The following is a 19,245-nucleotide window of genomic DNA, read 5'->3' on the forward strand; positions in this document are numbered from 1 at the left end:
GAAGAAATAAATAAACTGTGTTCAATGTGAAGAGGAAAAGGGACATGTTCAATGTGAAGAGATAAAACATGGACTATTGAGAGTCTGCTGTGTGATCAGCCAAGTCTGCCCAACAGTAGGTTGGGGACAGACTTCATTAGATAGGTTCCAGTGTGTGAAGGTAGCCGCCCACAGTGGCAAGGATTTATTTTGTGTTTTTTATTTTTATTTTGCTGTTTTGAGGCTTGCACTTGTGTGAAGTAAACGCCAAGAATAAACCAAACTGTTGTTTGCAACCACTTCTCGGGTATCTCCCTGTGTACCGAATCCCCCCCAAGGGGTCATCCACGCCTACCACCGAGCTAGTCACCCCACATGTGGTGGAGGATGCGGGCAGAAGCAGAGATCCCTGCAAAGAAGTGCATATGTTTGATGAACTTTGTCTGGTGCATGAGATTGCACAATCTGTGTGCAGGACAGAAGATCCTGAAAGAGAAAAAAACGTGTTTTAAAGAGACAGCGGTCTCAAAATTTTTGATGGACTTTGTTTTATCTGGTGCATGAGACTGCACAAACTGTGTGTACAGGAAAGGAGATCCTGCAAGAGAGAGAAAAACTACTAGTTTCAAAGAGACAGTGGTCTTAAAATTTTTGCTGGACTGTGAAAAATTTATTGTGGAGTTATTGAAGATGGGGCGAACAAAACGCCTGAAAGATGCAAAGATAGCTGAAATGAGAGACCGGATTCTATGGATGGAGGGAATGCTACCGCCTGAACGAACCCCATCCATGCCTGAACAGAATCTGCTAAAGAGAGGTTGTTGTCCCTAGCAACACTGGTGTAAATGAAACAGTTATGGAGACACCGTGTTCTCAGATGGAAAGTAAGCCCAAAATGGAGGAGATGCTGAAACAACTGATTATATCAAATGCAGCTCAACAGCAGGCAAATTCGGATTTTCAGCGGAGCTTTGCAGCTCAACAAAAGGCTCACCAAGAGAGCATGGCAGGCTGGAAACAGAGACACCAGCAGCCAATGGAGGCCATCGGTTTGGAGGAAACAGAGTATGTGTGCAGGGCTGAGTTGGATGCCTTGCAGCGGAAAATGGAAGAAAAGGAACAAGCCCTGGAGTTGCTTAGGATGGAGCATAGAAACTTGCAGGCTCAGGTGTTAGTGGGAAGAATCCACTGCTCCTTCTTTTTTCCGAGTTACAAAAACGTAGAGAGACTATAATGGAGAAAGATACCATCCTTATGGAAAAGGAAATTGAAATTCAGACTTTGCAGAAGCAAAGTATGTGTGATATGTTGGAGATGCGTAATCAGCTGGAAAAAAGTCTTCAGTCTTTGGAAGCTACAAAAGTAGACCTGCAGGGGGTGCAGGAACAGAATGTCGCTCTGAAAACGACATTGTCTCTCAGTGACAAGGAGAAAAGTGAAAGAGGCTAAATTACTGAGTACTGTGTATGAGCTCACCACTGTGAGCAATGTGGTAGATGAATTGCGTACGGACTGTGAAAGTTGGAAAGATGAAGTCCAATGTTTCCAGCAGCAGTTAAAGGAGAAAGAAGCCTGTGTGGCAGAATTAGTCTCATTCCCAGAAACTAGCCAATGAGGTGAAGGCTCTTATGCAGGGAAAAGGAGATTCTGAACACAAGAGAAAAAAAGTAGAGGCACAGCTGCAGGAATCGCAAGTCAAGATGTCAGAAGGTGACCGATTGTGTGCTAAGCTGTCAGAGAAGGCAAACCGACTGCAGGTTGAGTTGAACAATGTCACAAATCGGCTTTCTCAAGCAGACAGCAAATCTAGAGAAATTGCGGAAGATTTTTCTATCTTGGAATCGCAGCTGCAAGACACGCAGGAACTCTTACAGGAAGAGAGGTGTCAAAGGCTGAGTTTTAGCACAAAGCTCAAACAAATGGAAGTTGAGAAAAATGGCGTCCTGGAACAATTCAAAGAGGAGGAGGAAGCCAAGAAAAACCTATCAGAGCAAGTCGCAACATTGCAAGCTCAGATAGCGGATATGAAAAAACGCATGGAAGAAAGCGTTGGTTCATTAGAGTGTGTTGAAGATATGAAAAAGAAGTTTGATCAGATGCTGGGTGAGAAGACTGTGTCTGCAAAATATGCAGAAGAACGCGACCGTGCAGAAACGGAGGCGCGTGATAACGAGAGCAAAGCCCTGTTCTTGGCTCGCTCTTTGGAGGAAGCTCTAGAGTGTAAGGTTGAATTAGAAAGAGTTAACAAGCAGCTGTGTACAGAAATGGAAGATTTGGTCAGCTCCAAGGATGATGGGAAAAGCGTTCAGGAGCTAGAAAAGTCTTAAGCGAGACTTAGAACAGCAAGTAGAAGAGATGAAGATTCCATTGCAGGAACTGGAAGAGGAATTACAGGCAACAGAGGATCTGTCCCAAAGAGGGGATAGTGTGCCTGATGCAGTTTTTAAAAGGATCAGTGTTTTGGGGTCTGTCCTGAGTGAGCCTCAGAAATGTGATGACATGTGGCTTGAACCACCCCTTTGGAATAAACCGTTCCTTCAAAAACTTCAAGCATTGGAAAATGTATCATTAGAGCTTCAGCAAACAAAGGAGCTGTGTAAGAAATGTGATGATTTTCTCAGTTCAGGCTGAAAACCTAGTGGAGAAAACTAAAGCGGAGAAAACTAAAGCAAGTGATATAAATCTGGGAGAAAAAAGCAAACGCCACCTAGTGGAGAAAACTAAGGCTGTTGGTGAAAACGTGAAGCAAATGAATTTCAAGTGCCTTTCAGGGAATATTTCCAAAATGGAGCTGGTGAAAGACAGGTGGCAGAAGTGTGATCGTGATCTTGAGATAACATTCCATGTGGAATTCAGATAGAGAAAAGGAACTAGGTGACCTTGAGCGGTCAAATAGTTCAGCAGAAAGTGCATTGAAGAAACCTGTAAAAGAATGGGTTGCAGTTCCATGCTGCTTCACTGATGCAGAGAGGTCTATAATGGATACCACCCAGATCGCTGGGTTCAACTGTGTTGTTGCCTTTGACCCTTGTGTTGGTGGAAGGAAAGTTGATGATGTCTCTGGAAAAAAGAATAGGGGTCACTTTGAAGAAATGTGTGACCGCCTGTTGTCGCAAATGGAAGGCCCTCTGCACAGCATCTTAGAGCAAGCTAAGCTCAAGAAACAGAGACAATGATTGTGTACAGCTGTATGGAGAGGCAACTCAAGTCACAGAGGGACGTCAAGAGTCCCTACTTGGAACAAAGCTAAGTGAAGCAGAGGTTCTCAAAGTTTTGTGGAAAACATTTATTGATTGCAGAGAGAGGCGGCTCAAGAATGTTGAAGACCTTAAGACTAGCAAAATTGAGTTGCCTATGGATCACGGACCTCCATGGCGGATAGGACAAACTTGTATGCAAGACAAACTTGAGAAGGAGCGAAATGATGCCAAAAATGCAGTTGAGGAATGTGTATATGAGATAAGAGACAAACTGTGACATTTATGAGAAATCTGTCAATGAAGATGACAGAAACCGTTTCATCCGGAAGCTTGAGGATACTAGGAGACTTACCAGTGAAAGTCAAGAGAAGTGCCTGACACATGCGTGTCTGGAAATCTGTGTCCCAACCCTAGGGTTGAAACAAGAGGCGGGGGGGGGGGGGTATGTGACAGGAAGTCAGGTAAATCTGTGAATGTAGTCACAGACAGGAAAAACATTTCCACCTGGGTTGGAAAGTTCACCAATTACTATAGGGTGTTGGCTGCAGAGATAGCCAGCAGGAAGTTGAAAACCATTCAGCTGTTCGGCATGAGGAAATGAAGGCCTCTATAATTTGTCCAAAGGAAGTGTAAGGATTGCTGCCTCCTGTCGCCGTGTGGGCTGGGAGAGGAGGACAGACAGACGTGTGCCCCCTGAAAGCTGTGTGAGCATGGGGAAGACCTCCGGAAGCGATGTGAAGGTGAGGAGGGTAACAAGTGTGAAGACTACTCAAGGTGAGGTCTTGAACTATTTCTATGTGGAAGAAATAAATGAACTGTGTTCAATGTGAAGAGGAAAAGGGACATGTTCAATGTGAAGAGATAAAACATGGACTATTGAGAGTCTGCTGTGTGATCAGCCAAGTCTGCCCAACAGTAGGTTGGGGACAGACTTCATTAGATAGGTTCCAGTGTGTGAAGGTAACCGCCCACAGTGGCAAGGATTTATTTTGTGTTTTTATTTTTATTTTGCTGTTTTAAGGCTTGCACTTGTGTGAAGTAAACGCCAAGAATAAACCAAACTGTTGTTTGCAACCACTTCTCGGCTATCTCCCTGTGTACCGTATCCCCCCCAAGGGGTCATCCACGCCTACCACCTAGCTAGTCACCCCACAGTTGCTAAATGTTGAACCTTCATTAAATGTAATCATATTGCTACACTTAGATGCGCCTCTCATCTCTCTTATATTCTGTAGCTCTGCTAGATTTTGCTTCTAATCCCCTTGGGAAGGCTGCATATTGTGGATGGACATTTTATGTTTACACAACCTATCACATTGATATAATCTTTGTAAATAGACTATAAACTGAAGGACTTGTGGAACGAATCATCTGAGTTTCCATTATTTCTTATGGGGAAATTTGCTTTGATATAAGAGTGCTTTGGATTACAAGCATGTTTCCAGCACAAATTATTATGCTGGCAATCCAAGGTTTTACTGTACTATTTTAAAGCACTGCAGTCTCCTGCTGTTGCCTCAGACTAACCAGGCAGGCTGAACAAAACAAATATATACAGTGCAGATGGGAGAAGCTCCCTCTGCAGATATTCTGTTGACATCCGGCACCAATGGCTGTGAGAAAACCCAAACCGCGGCTGCATTGGAGTTAATTTAGCTCAGTCAAGCTTATGGTCTCATGGGTCAAGTCTCACCCTTTCCTGTCAAGGCGCACTTTACTAGACCTGTGAGCGCTTCCTGGGTTGTTCAGCATCAGGCAATAGTTTCCTTATTTGCAAGGCTGCCACCTGGGCTTAGGTTCGCCTGTTCTCTAAATTCTACCAGTTAGACATTGTTGCCTGATCTGATGCCAGCTTTGGGCGTAAAGTCCTTTAGGCAGCCAGGCAGATTTTTGGATGTCTTAAGGGTTTTTAAGACTTCCCATGTCCTTCAATGAATGAGAGAAAATAGGATTTTTTTTTTTTTTACTCCCCTTACAATTTTTTCAAACTTCTAAAAGAAGACAAAAGTAACCTGTTTTCTTGCTTGTTGATTGAGGGACACGGTAAGTCTTTAAAGCTGGTCTTCATGTTAAGTGTAACTGTAAATCGTTTATTTGGATTAAGCTTCTCCAAATGAATGATTTCCTTTCCTCACTAACTGCTGCAGCAGGTCTCTGCACTGTATGAACTGTGTGTAGCTTTAGCTACATCCAGTACACAGCAATGTGTTCCCGCTGTGAGATGAGAACTTCCCACACCCAGAACAAAAAGGCTGTACAGTGCTCAGCCATTCATAGGTAGCTTTGTATTCTATGAATGATTACAAAGTTTCCACTGATTGGCTGAGGCGGAGAGGCAGGCTGAGGTCATCAAAACCTCTTGGAAAATGGCTGGGGAAAGTGACAACAGGACCACAATGGCTGGGGGCAGTTATATTTTACACGTTGCTTCCAGGTTCTAACTGGGTAGATGAGATCAGCGAAATGTTTGCTGGTTTGCCTCCCCTCTTCCTTCAGGCAGGACACACACCGTGCCAATCCATGGTCCCCCCCCCCCCCCCATGAAAGTATTTGGGGGCGCGCTAATATTCCCAGACGGCATTAAAGGATAAGTTCACTTTTTTAAAAAAAAAATAAATGCACTTTTTTTTTTTTTTTTTTTGCAGGTAAAAAAAAAAAAAAAAAAATGTGCATTTATTATTTTTTTGTTGTAGGAGCCTGCAAAGCATTGCACCAGCTACCAGCGGATCGCTGATGCCATGCAGGTCTCCTGCTCACTGTCAGCGCTTCCCGTATGGGTAAGCCAATACTCCCTGACAGGGAAACTCCATGAACTATCACAGTGCTTGACAGCGCCGTGGTATTTCTTTGAGAACTGCAAGCCGACAGCTGCTAAGGATCTTAGGACTTGTAGTTCATTCAGACACACGGAGCTGTGTCTGAATGACACGGACCTGCGGGCGGAGACCCGCACGGCCGTGCTGTTTTTCAAACAGTGGCAGCTAGTAGGGGTAACTTCTCTCAATACTGCTGCCACAGGAAGGGGGACAACAAACAGTGGCTGCAGCATTGAGAACATGTTCCACCCTAAAATTGGGTAGAACGTGTAACATGTTCCCAAAGGTGAAGATTTTACCCCCTTCCTGACCAGGGCCTATTTTGCGATTCGGCACTGCGTGACTTTAACGGACAATTGCGCAGTCGTGCGACGCTGTACCTAAAACGAATTTGACGTCGTTTTTTTTTTTTTTTTCCGTACTGTGACATTGCGGCGCACAGATCGGACCCTTGACTGACATTTTTGACACCTTTGGGGTTAACAGTGACATTACTACAGTAATCAGTGCTATAAATATGCACGGTTACTGTAAAATTACACTGGCAGTGAAGGGGTTAACTTTTTTTTTTTTTTTGAGAGGGAGGGGTTGTGTGTGTCCCTAGGGGTGTGATTCTAACTGTGATTGGCTGTGGCTTGAGGTGTAGGATCAGTGATCAACGGTCCTACATAGTAGAACCGTATGATCACCATTCATACACAGGGGAGAATGACAGGCGGCTTGTTTTACATTAGCCGCCTGTCTTTCTCCCTCTCCACCGACGATCGCGAGTGACCGGCGGACGATCGGGTCCGCCGGTCACACGTGCGGGGGGGGGGTCCGTGACCGCGCTCGCTTCTGAGACCCTCACAGGCTAGCGACTTAGTACTACGTCGCTTTGCCTGTGAGGGGCTGACCACCGCAGTAAATAGTCGTGAGGCGGTCGGCAAGCAGTTAAAGTAGTTGTAAACTCTATTCATGAAATCTGACCTGAGCACATATATCTGTAGTGTTTACTTATCTCTCTCCAAAGCTCTGAGTTCCGTGTCTTTCTGCTGCTCCTCCTCTGTTATCAGTATGAGAACTTCTGACAAGTTCTCTGACACACGAGATAAAAGCAGCTGGAAATTTGTGTTGGGGAGGGAGCTTAGAGGTAGATAAACGGGGAGCTTGTCTATTCAGACTGCAGCACTGCAAGTTTCTTCGCTCCTCTGCTTTTGTGGAGGGGCTGCGAGGTCTTGGCCGGGAATGTGATTAGCAGCGTCAGCTAGAGCTGCACGATTCTGGCCAAAATGAGAATCCCGATTTTTTTAGCTTGGAATAAAGATCACGATTCTCTGTGTAACAAAAAAAAATTGTGATAACTTTACTGTTATGTTTTTTTTTTTTTTTTTTTATTCATTAAAGTTTATTAATTGGGTTTGAAAGACTGCTGCGCAAATACATTGTGACATAAAATATTACAACAATCGCCATTTTATTCTGTAGGGTCTCTGCTAAAAAAAATATATAAAATGTTTGGGGGTTCTAAGTACTTTTCTAGCAAAAAAAACTGATTTTAACTTGCAAGCAACAATTGTCAGAGAAAGGTCTAGTCTTTAAGAGGTTAAACTTCCTTTCTCCCTGGCAGAGGGAAGGAAAAGATACAATGTAATCATTTTGTTTATAGTTACTGGGAGACTAAGGCCCCTTTCACACACGCTGTCCGCTGTCCGTTTGTCCGTTTTTTTCATCCATCTGTTGACGGATGAAAAACGGACATCAATGCATCTCTATGTAAAAACGGATGACAACGGATGAAAGACGGATAACAACTGACGAAAAACGGATAATAACTGACGAAAAACGGATGACAACTGACGTTGTGTGAAAGGGGCCTAAGGCTGCATTCACACTTGAGCGTAGCGTTTTTTACCGCGATTTTTTTCAGGCGTTTTTCATTAACATCTATCAAACGCTGGTAATCAGCCCAAAAAGAAGCTCATGTACTTTTTTCAGCTACAGGTGTTTTGCAAAACGCTCAGATGTGAACAGGGGCCATTTAAATGAATGGGGTTTTACTTGTTGGGCGTTTTGGAAGCGTTTCTTTTGAGCGTTTTTGGAGCTGAAAACGCCCAGGTGTGAATGGAGCCTAATGCTGATAGGCGTTTGCGGGAGGGAAGATACAATGTAATCATTTTGTTTATAGTTACTGGGAGTTTTCCACAGCTGTTTTCTTTGCTCCCTCAGCTATGCAAAGAATCGAGCATATGTCAGGTTTAGATCGTCAGGGGGGGGTGAATCGAGATCGCGATTTTCATATGATTAATCGTGCAGCTCTAGCGTCAGCGGGGATGGAGCAGGAATAGAGCGGTGCAGTAGCCGCTGACATGGCGGGGAAGAGCGAGTAGCCAGCAGAGGGAAGTCCAGTTAAGGCCTGTCATCCCTACTACTGTTGCTGCCACCCACCCCACGGTATCACGGTATTGTGGGAGGCGGCGGCTTGGCTCAGGAAGGCGGTGGCCTTGCTCAGAAACATGGGAGATCCGGAGTCAGTGGTTTCCTGGCACCCTGCTCCTCTGGCTTGAGGAGAGGCTGAGCCCAGGAGAAGAGGTGCAGAGCCAGGAGCAGTTCATTGAACTGTGAGAGTGTGAGAAGGTAATTCTCTACCTGCCAGCACCTCCAGCCTGAGCACACGCTGCACACACCAAATTGTATTGATTTTTTTTATTTTATTCTTTCTTTTCTTGCTTTTATATTTACCCATAGAATGCCTGCTGAGCCTAGTAGTCCTCCAGACTTTTTATTGCATAGTTAATTTGGTAATTTTCCTTTAGCATCAAGGAAGTGGGTACAGTCAATTTTAATGTCAGCCCCATCATGAAAAAAAGGGGGGAAGCTCTACTCCCATGTACAAACCTACAAAAAATATACACTATATATCACCTATACCCTGTGCAATTATCAATTACTTAATTCATGTGAAAAAAACACAATACAATATTGCTTAATTCATGTGCAAAAAAAAAAAAAATAATAATAATCTATATATCATTCTCTAATAAAGTGCCCTGTGCTAACAAAAAAAAAGTGCATATATAACAAATGTCCAATTTATAAAGTCGAACTATTTCATGTCAAAAAATAACAAGTCCCGCAAGCCACCAACATATGTGTTTAGTGCTCCCCCCCCCCCCCCCCCCAGCATAGCAGCTGTTCCCTTACCCTTCTATTTTACATTTTTGTATTTTTTTTTTTTTTTTTCAGGGGGCTGTTGATACCCAGTATAGCCCAGTAGCGAAGATTTTCCAATGTTAGCCCCATGTATGACAGTGTGGCGCACAGCATTGCACATTAATTGTCTGATACTGACTCTGGGCAGGCTTGATAAAGGAGTCCACCCCCTGAAATGTGCCATCACCCACCCCTATGTGCAGCCGTCTCTACATGGACAATCTATGACAGCAGATGTTGAATCTGACCATTATGGAGTCATGCCAAAAAAACCTGGCTCCTAGATTCAAAGCAAATTTCTAAAGCCCTGGGATAAGAAACCTTCAAGCAACATTTTTTAAATGCTTTCTGCCGGCCAGGAGAATCACCATTCGAGTTACAGCTGTCAGCTACTCGCAGAGGCATCACTCACCACCATACCTGCAGCAACCCAACATCATTGCGCCAGAATCTACTACCCTGTTACCTCACCACTGTGACTGCAGTCTTTTTTTATACTACTATGCCTAAGATCCTCCCACCATTGTGCCATAAGACCATTCTAACCCTGTACTTTCTCCATCCCTGCTGACTTCCATCTCCCCCATCCCCCCCAACATCACATTTGCACACAGGCCCCCATTCTCTAGTGCTTTCACCAAATCTCCCTACTTCACTGACCACTGCACAAATGCCGACCTCTGCACTTGCGGTCAATGCACACTTCCATGCTCCTCCGCCACTGCAGTAATAGTCTTGTGTATGCACCCCATTCAACAAATTTGATCACCATTCCTGTCCCAGAAATCTCTCCAAGTCCAAGTAAAAAAAAAGGTTTGTCTGGAGTTCCACTCACCGCTAGCTCCAGGGCAGACTGAACATGTCAGGGGATGGGATGGATGTCAGGCTGTGTTCTTGTGTTCTACTCACTGTGAGTCCCGACTTCTCTGCCTTCCACACTGTTCTTAACCTGTGATACTTCCCTACACCAGGGCTTGACAAATTTGCCTGAAATCTAGAAGCCAGCTAAAAAAGGAGCTCTTTTTTTTTTTTTTTTTTTTAACGAACAACCAAGCTTTCTTTTTAAAAAAATAACTGATACTAAATTTACACATAAAGACGACTAGAACCCCGCTCTCTATAGGGCAATCGGATGGAAACAGACCGTCTGTCTGTTTCCATCCGATGCCATCTGATCCGATCCATGGGATGAATAGAACCACCATCCGTCTGTTTTTGGCGGACAGGATCAGATGGCGGCAGATTACCGCTGTGTAGAGGAGACTGAAGGGTCTGATCAGGTCTGCCTGAAAAACTGACAGGCGGGCCTGATCAGACAGCCCGTGTGAAAGGGGCCTTCGGCTGTGTGGCTGTGGCATGGCAGAGAGATGATTATATATATATATATATAATTTTTTTTTTTTTTTTTTTTTTTTTTTTTTTTAAATAAGGAGGAAAAAAAAGCAAAGGTAAGTGGACAGGAAGATGAAGCCTGCAAAAACTTCAGTCTCCTCTCCTCTTGGTAAGGAGATGGGCAGGCAGGAGAAACGGAGCCATTAGTGACTGCTTGTCAAACTCCCGGCCACCACAAGAGGGCGCCAGTTCGCCGTTGGAAGCGTCTCTCACTGAAGAAGGCCGAAAAGCTGCGGCCTCAATTATCAGATGGCGCGGTAGTCCGTTCACTCGTGGAGGGGGTAGGGGGGCACAAAAGGGACAGGACACCTCCTGCAGTGCACCCCAGGCGCCAGGTCGCTAATTCTAGTCACCAATGCAACCTGGTGCCCGGGGTTTGTCAAGCCCTACCCTACACCATCGCTGTTCCGGCGATGTGACTACCGCGCACGCTCACAGCTCGATGTCTATGTTGAAATCGAATATCATTCAGCCCTAGACTAGACTTGCAATTGACCATTTAGATAAATGGCATCTGGGTGTGCTGGTCATAGTGAATAAGGGAGTTGTGGGTATTTACAGAAATGTTTAGATGTTTTAGTTTTGTTTGCTTATAACCATTCGTCTGTGTTTTTTGTAATCTAACAGAAGACAATTATGCTGATTGTGTCTTTATAATCCACAGGCACTTTATTCTCTTTTGTGGCCTGTGTAGAGGTCATCTCCTTCATACTCGCCACCACCATCTTCAACTCCTTGTACCCTGCTACACTCTTTTTCATGAAAGGCTTTCCCTTCCTATTTGGAGCAATTGTCCTCCTCATCCCAGCTGGAATAATTGGGTAAGCGCATCTCATTAGCAGTAATAAGTAGGGAAACTTGTACAAGTGATGAGTTTACAGGAAGCTGGATATGAGAGAATTCCTTTAGTCATCACTGTAATAATATGTCTGTCTCTCCTGTTCTAGTGATCTGATTCAGAGTGAGAAAATGAGCACACATTTTTAAGCGATTAATCCTTGATTATATTAGCTGTATACTTATGTGCCATCCTTTTCCCAGTCACATACACTTGAAATTCAGCAATGCTGGCATTAATCAATTTTTTCAGCAGAACATAAGACAAACTTGGCAGACAAATGGTTTCTTGTATGCATTGTCCTACACACACACATTCAGGATGATGTTAAAGGACAAGGAGCATATTGTAGTAACTTGCAGCAACCAAGACTGCTCTGAAGTAATTCAGGGCTTTACAAATTTGCTTGGAATCTAGGAGCCAGCAAAAGTTAGGTTTTTTTTTTTTTTTTTTTCACATGTCGAATGGCCGGCTTCTGTCGGACCACCTGCCATACATACGGGCCGAATGCCGGCCAGTTTTTTTTTTTTTTTTTTTTTTTTTTTTTTTTTTTTTTAGCTTTTTTAGCTTTAATGTTGCCTCCTCTATGGGGCAATCTGATGGAAATGGACTGCCTATCCATTTCCATCCGATGCCATCTGATTTGATCTGCCGGACGGATGAAAAATAGGACCACCATCCATCCGTTTTTGGCGGACAGGATCAGATGAGGGGAGTTGTCAGGGTCCGATCAGGTCCACCTGAAAAACTGATAGGCTGACATGATCCGACTGCCTGTGTGAAAAGGGCCTTCGGCTGTGTATGACAGGGAGAGAATGAAAAATCATTAAAAAAAAGAAATTTTCATGAAGAGGGGGGAAAAAAAAATAAACTGTTCCCATCTTTGTGAGGTTGTAAATGGAACTGAGGCAGTTCCAACCAGCTGCCCCACACTCCCTTTCCGCTCACTGGTAAGGACAGGGCATCAGATCAAGCCTGGAACACCTTCAACCTCTTCTCTTTGGAAAGAAATGGGCGGCTAATGAGAGCAGGCAGGGGAAACCCTCAGCGCTGCCAGTGACTACTTGTTGCTTCCCCAGATACCACAAGAGGGCGCCAGTTCCCCAATGTAAGTGTCTCGCTTCAGCAGGTTACCTACACATTTATTTTGTTTAGTTTGCAGGCTGAATGATAAATAACAAACGGATTCCTAACACTTAGGCCTCATGCACACTGGACGTTTTTGGAGCTGCTGTTAGCAGCGTCAGACGTTTTTTTTTTTTTTTGCAGCTGCAGAACGCCCTTCCATGTTATTCTATGGCCTCATGCACACAGAGCTTTTAGGAGCTCCAAGTGGCATAGGCGTTTTACAGCTCCAAAAAAAACCCCAGGAACTGTGCGTTCTGGAGCTGCAGCGTCAAGCTGTAAAAACGTCTGACGCTGCTAAAGGCTGAATAACGTTGCTTAACGTGCGTTAAGCCACGTTATACGTTTTTTTTTTCTTCCATTCAAAATCAATGGTTCCCTATGGGAGCCTATTGATTTGAATGGAATTCGCACCGCAAGTCGGATCAGGATGATCCGACTTGCGGCACGACCTGCGCTGTGAGAATCTTGAGGGGGAACTCCACGCCAAAATGGGGGGAAAAAAACGGCGTGGGGTTCCCCCCAAGGTTCCAAACCAGGCCCTTCGGGTCTGGTATGGAATTTGAGGGTAGCCCCACGCCGAAAAAACAGCGTGGGGTCCCCCCCAAAATCCATACCAGACCCTTATCCGAGCATGCAGCCCGGCATGCCAGGAAAGGGGAGGGGACGAGCGAGCGGCCCCACCCCCCTGGATCATACCAGGCCACACGCCCTCAACATGGGGGGGTATGGGTGCTTTGGGGCAGGGGGGGCTCTGCACCCCCCACCTCAAAGCACCTTGCCCCCATGTTGAGGACAAGGGCCTCATCCCCACAACCCTGGCCGGTGGTTGTGGGGGTCTGCGGGCAGGGGGCTCATCGGAATCTGGAAGCCCCCCAGATCCCGGACCCCCTCCCTATGTGAATGGGTATGGGGTACATTGTATCCCTACCCATTCACCCCATAAAAGACAGTGTGTGTAAATAACGACAGGAGACGTTTTAGAAAGTTTATTAAAAATCTTCATCCCGTCTTCTCCCTATCCGGTCTTCTGCTCTTTTGCTGTCCTCACTTCTTGTCTTCTCCTCTCTTCTGCTGTCCGCTCTCGTCTTCTCCTCTCCTGTCTTCTGCTCTTTTGCTGTCGGCTCTTCTTCTTCCTCCGGTCCTCCTCCGACGACGTCTCCGGCGATTATGCCGGTCTCCGGTCTCTGCAGCTTATTATATAGCCATTAGGGGCGTGGCCGTCAGATTTGAGATCCTCCGACGTCTCCGGCGATCATGCCGGTTTCCGGTCTCTGCAGCTTATTATATAGCCATTAGGGGCGTGGCCACCAGATGACTTCATCGGGAGACCCCCGCCCCCTTATGTCACAGATGACTTCATCTGTGACATAAGGGGGTGGGGTCTCCCGATGACGTCATCTGGTGGCCACGCCCCTAATGGCTATATAATAAGCTGCAGAGACCGGAAACCGGCATAATCGCCGGAGACGTCGTCGGAGGAGGACCGGAGGAAGAAGAAGAGCCGACCGCAAAAGAGCAGGAGAGGAGAAGACGAGAGCGGACAGCAGAAGAGAGGAGAAGACAAGAAGTGAGGACAGCAAAAGAGCAGAAGACCGGAGAGGGATAAGACGGGATGAAGATTTTTAATAAACTTTCTAAAACGTCTCCTGTCGTTATTTACACACACTGTCTTTTATGGGGTGAATGGGTAGGGGTACAGTGTACCCCATACCCATTCACATAGGGAGGGGGTCCGGGGATCTGGGGGGCCCCCTTGTTAAAGGGGGCTTCCAGATTCCGATGAGCCCCCTGCCCGCAGACCCCCACAACCACCGGCCAGGGTTGTGGGGATGAGGACCTTGTCCTCATCAACATGGGGGCAAGGTGCTTTGTGGGGGGTGCAGAGCCCCCCCTGCCCCAAAGTACCCATACCCCCCCATGTTGAGGGCGTGTGGCCTGGTATGATCCAGGGGTGTGGGGCCGCTCGCTCGTCCCCTCCCCTTTCCTGGCATGCCGGGCTGCATGCTCCGATAAGGGTCTGGTATGGATTTTGGGGGGGACCCCACGCCGTTTTTTCGGTGTGGGGCTACCCTCAAATTCCATACCAGACCCGAATGGCCTGGTTTGGAACCTGGGGGGGAACCCCACGCCGTTTTTTTCCCCATTTTTGGCGTGGAGTTCCCCCTCAAGATTCTCACAGTGCAGGTCGCTCCGCAAGTCGGATCACCCTGATCCGACCTGCGGTGCGACTTCCATTCAAATCAATAAGCTAGCATAGGGAACCATTGATTTTGAATGGAGGCAGAAAAAACGCTGCTAACAGCTACTGTGGCCAAACGTGCAATAACGCTAGTGGAAAAAGCTACTGAAAGCACGTTTTTACAGCTGCTGTTTCCCGGCGTCAAGTAAACGGCTTTGGAGCACGTTTTTATGACGCCCTGTGTGCATGGAGCCTTACAAACTAGGTGGATGGAGGAAGTCCTTGCCGGGACTTGCATTTTCATAGCGGCATTGGTAGCTTCTTGTATGGCAATAAAACGATCAGCGCAGATTTTTGTGATTCCCAATATTCCAAAACAGAAAAATATTTTTATGACAACTGAATTGAGTCATTTCTGCACTTTCACTCTTAAGAATTATATATTTTTATTTTTTTTGGCACATTTTAGTTCCATAGTTATCTTAATATTAATTATATTCACCTTTACAGTTGCACCGTTTATTGAGTGGTGGAGATAAACAGGCAGCAGCCTGTTTGTTTGTATTTTGGAATATTGGGAATCCCAAAAATCTGCACTGATCGTTTTATTGCCATACCCATACCTGCACACCTGCAGTGAATTTGCAGCAATTTTTTTTATTTTTCAATTTTTTTTGCACCCTTATTGGCTTTAACTTAACCTCTGAAGTCCTGGGCGCCTGATCTTTTACTCCCCTACTTCTTCTTGTACATGCGTGATTCCACTCACTGGACTACCTCTTTCCCTGGAGCCAATGTCTTGTTCCTCAGAACATACCAATGCTCAAAAAAATTAAAGGAACACTTTTTAATCAGTATAGCATCAAGTCAATTAAACTCCTAGGATATTGATCTGGTCAGTTAAGCAACTGAGGGGATTGTTTAAAGCAGAGTTCCACTCGTTTTTGTGTTTAATAAAAGTCAGCAGCTACAAAAAGTGCAGCTGCTGACTTTTAATAAACACACACTGCTCTGTCCCACAGTCCAGCAATGCGTCTGGTGGGAGCCTCAGTTCGCTCCCTCTTCTTCCCGCCGTGCCGGCATCTTTAGCGTGTGCACCTGGCTGCTTGCGGTTTCACAGCAAGGTGCGCACTGCGCATGCTCGAGTCATGCTGCGGGTCCTGAGTGGACAGGCAGTCTTCTGGGATCTGTGATGTGTCCCAGGGAGGGGGGAAGGAGAACTTCTGCTTGAGCTGCCTAGGTGGCCCGTGCGGGAGTGGGAGCGGGTACCTGTCAAATCTAGGTACCCGCTCCCCCCTCCCCCCAAAAAAAAAACTGACGACATGTCAAATGTGGCATGTCTGGGGGTCATGAGGCCTTTAAGCAGAACTTCCAGTTTTGAGTGGAACTCTGCTTTAATCAGTTTCAGCTGCTTTGGTGTTAATTTCATTAACTGGTTGCTGACCGCCGCAAGTACATATACTGCGGCGGTCAGCCCCGGCCAGGCAAAGTGACGTATCGGTACGTCACTAGGCTGTGAGCCAATAGGGGGCGAGCGCACGCTCCGGCCCCTGCTCATTAACTGTCTCCTCCGCGCGAGTGACCGGGGGACCCGATGTCCGCCAGTCACTCATGGTCGTCCGCTGTGAAGGGAGAAAGGCAGGCGGCTAATGTAAACAAAACCGCCGCATGTCATTCTTCCCTGGGTAACAGCAGAGATCTAACGGTCCTGCTATGTAGGGCTGTAGATCTCTGCTGTTACATGTAAAGCGACATCCAATCACAGTTAGAAATCGCAAGAGTATAAGGAATAAGTCCTGCGAGCGACCCTGAGGCTCTAAATCGATCAGTTATTTGCCGCAGACACTCCACTTCTCATAATAGTGTGCTTAATCGAAATATATAGTGTTGCGCAAATAAAAAATTATTAAATTAATTTGTGCTTAAATTATTAACCCCAAATATTTATATGTGAAATAATATTAAAGTGCTAATAAAGTGGTAAATATAATATAATACTCATAGAAAAGAGAAAATATAAAATATATAGATATAAAAGTCCAGTGTGCAAAAAGCCAATAAACAAAGTTCAAAATGTAATCCTAAAGTGATCTGTGCTCCCAGAGAGAAGTGACCAGAGTGTCACAGTGGACAGCCAGCCGTGCACCCCCTTGTGAATGGGCGCTCACCTCAAATCCTTAAAAAGAGCGCATAGATTGTTATCCCAAAAAGATCATCCATCCATCTCCTTCAGGGCTCCTCTCATTCACAGGAGTTGCAGCGTCAATCAATGCAGTATATATGCAAACAAAAAGACTTGCAATAGTGTATGAAATCCTTAAACAATCAGCTTTTATTAAATAAAGGTGGATAAATCTCACATTTGTAGGTGCAACACATGCACTTGGACAATAGCATCAAGTAAATGGTGGAAATTGTGGTGGTATAGTGGGAGAGACTGCACAGCGCCGCTGGTCTCCACAGCGTGCACCGATAGCTGACAGCCTCACCTAGACAATAGTGTATCGCTCCGTACGTCCTTTCCCCTCCTCTATGAGTGACGACACGGGGGATATCCTATGTAGTAGGTGAAGATCATCCTTTGAGTGTCTTGTGCCTTCTTGGAATTTAGTAGGAGCAACAGTCCAGCTTCTTGCTGCATGTGCTCTCTATTGGCGATATTGTAGGTTTAGATGAAATTGGGAAATGCGCTACCAAACTGCAGTAAATCTGGGCGCAAAATAATAGGGGAAGTGCCACATTCTGTTTACTTAGAAAGAAATGATGGGGAAATATGGACTTTATAGGCACTCATAGCTTAAAAGATATACATTTTATTGATTGACAATTTAAAAAGGAAGTTTTTCAAACAGGAAAAACAAAAACAAAATGATAGAAATATATTGCATCAGTAGACATATATGGCATTGGTATAACAGTCACAGTTGTGGTACAGAGCAAAATTGCATATCACATATCGGAGTGTATGACCAGGTATATACGTCACATCTTGTAGGTCTCATAGACGATGACAATAAAGTTTTTCTATCGTCCCTGAGTTCCACTTGTGCGACAACTGTGTCCACAACTGTGACTGTTATACCAATGCCATATATGTCTACTGAGGCAATATATTTCTATCATTTTGTTTTTGTTTTTCCTGTTTGAAAAACTTCCTTTTTTAAATTGTCAATCAATAAAATTTATAGGAATGCCTATAAAGTTGATTATTGTAGGTTTAGTGGACTTTGAGATTTGTTCACATGGTAATTGGTCCTTTTTTTTTTTTTTACCCTTTTTGTGGTTGACCTGCAACTTCTTCAGGAAGGTCCTCTAGAAACCTTCCCTTGTTTTGCTCTGTAATTGGGTATATTCACGCATTGTTCTGCAGGCCTATCTGACTATTCTGGCGTCTCCTCAGAATGTCGGAGAGGATGTTTTTGTTTCATCCTCAGTGCCTTCTAGTGGTTCCTACTGGACTATTCTGGGGCTGACACACAAATGCCATTTCTACCTACCCTTGTGGGGTTGCAATCCTTGCACCCACCTACCCATGTAGTCCAGCTGGTTTCCCCTGCAGGACCTGTTCTTCCTGGAGGTTTTCTCCAGAGTTTTCTGTTGACCACCTCAGGTTGTTGCCTATAAGGGAGTATGTTTTCACCTGCTTTTGGTGGGTTCTAATTGATCATATTCTTGCTGGCTCAAGTTCAGTTTCCATTTCTTTTAGAGTCATGAGACCTTTGTATCCTAGTCTTGAGCATCAGCTGGAATTGCTTGAGAATAATGTACACAAGCATTTGAACTGAGCCTTTCTGCCACCAGGGGATTATGGCTGTGAGCAGGCGGCTTGCATGCAGCTCGTTGGTGGCTGCATGCTGTTACACTGTGAACCAGCCCGGAATCTTGTATGCCGGAGAGCCAGAGAGCTCATGCAGCTTATTATTCAAAAACGAGTTCTCTTGAACACATTGGTTGCAGTGGTTTAGATAGTCTGTATTGATTTAAATTAACTTTTTTCCTTTTAATTTTAGGTTGCTGGAAGTCTTTGGCCAGAACCCGGTATATAGCCAATTTGCTGAAATCTCCTGAAAGCTTTTCTCAGATGAGTGCGCTACTCTTCAAAAAGAAACCTGTGAAGTATTTGTGGCTTCATCCTGTGCCAAGCATGTCAAATCCGTTGTTTACAACCACGAAAAATGTAAAAAAAATATCAGATGTTCTGTTTTTGTGGTTGTGCTACCATGCAGCACTTGACTGAATGACTTGGATGTGATGTCCAGATTGCACAATGTAGGAGTTGGTCAAGTTATCGATGCACAGAATTGTTCAGCTCATGTACTTTTCCTATTCCCTGCAGCCTTGTGTGTCAGCCTTCCATGGTACAGCCATTTATTGGTGTCTTGTCACTTTAAATAATGCACTAAGGCGTTTGCTATGGCAGGATTTAGCAAGGGACGTAAAGATCAGCACTTCATACTATACTTAAAGCTGAAGTTTAGTTTAAAAAAAATAAATAATAACCTACAGCTTTTGTCAGTCCCA

General features: G+C 45.1%; 1 protein-coding gene across 1 annotated transcript in view; it reads left to right on the top strand.

Annotated features, from left to right (window-relative positions):
• The window catches only part of SLC46A1 (solute carrier family 46 member 1), a 52,920-nt gene extending 34,040 nt beyond the window's left edge, over positions 1-18,880 (top strand). The window contains exons 4-5 of the mRNA XM_082246070.1: positions 11,244-11,400; positions 18,735-18,880. Coding sequence (XP_082102196.1) covers positions 11,244-11,400; positions 18,735-18,792 — 215 coding nt within the window. The 3' untranslated portion in view covers positions 18,793-18,880. The remainder of the gene's footprint in view (positions 1-11,243; positions 11,401-18,734) is intronic.
• The last annotated feature ends 365 nt before the right edge of the window (positions 18,881-19,245 follow it).

Source organism: Pelophylax lessonae, assembly GCF_965119305.1.
Source record: "Pelophylax lessonae genome assembly, chromosome: 2".
NCBI classification, from domain to species: Eukaryota; Metazoa; Chordata; class Amphibia; order Anura; family Ranidae; genus Pelophylax; species Pelophylax lessonae.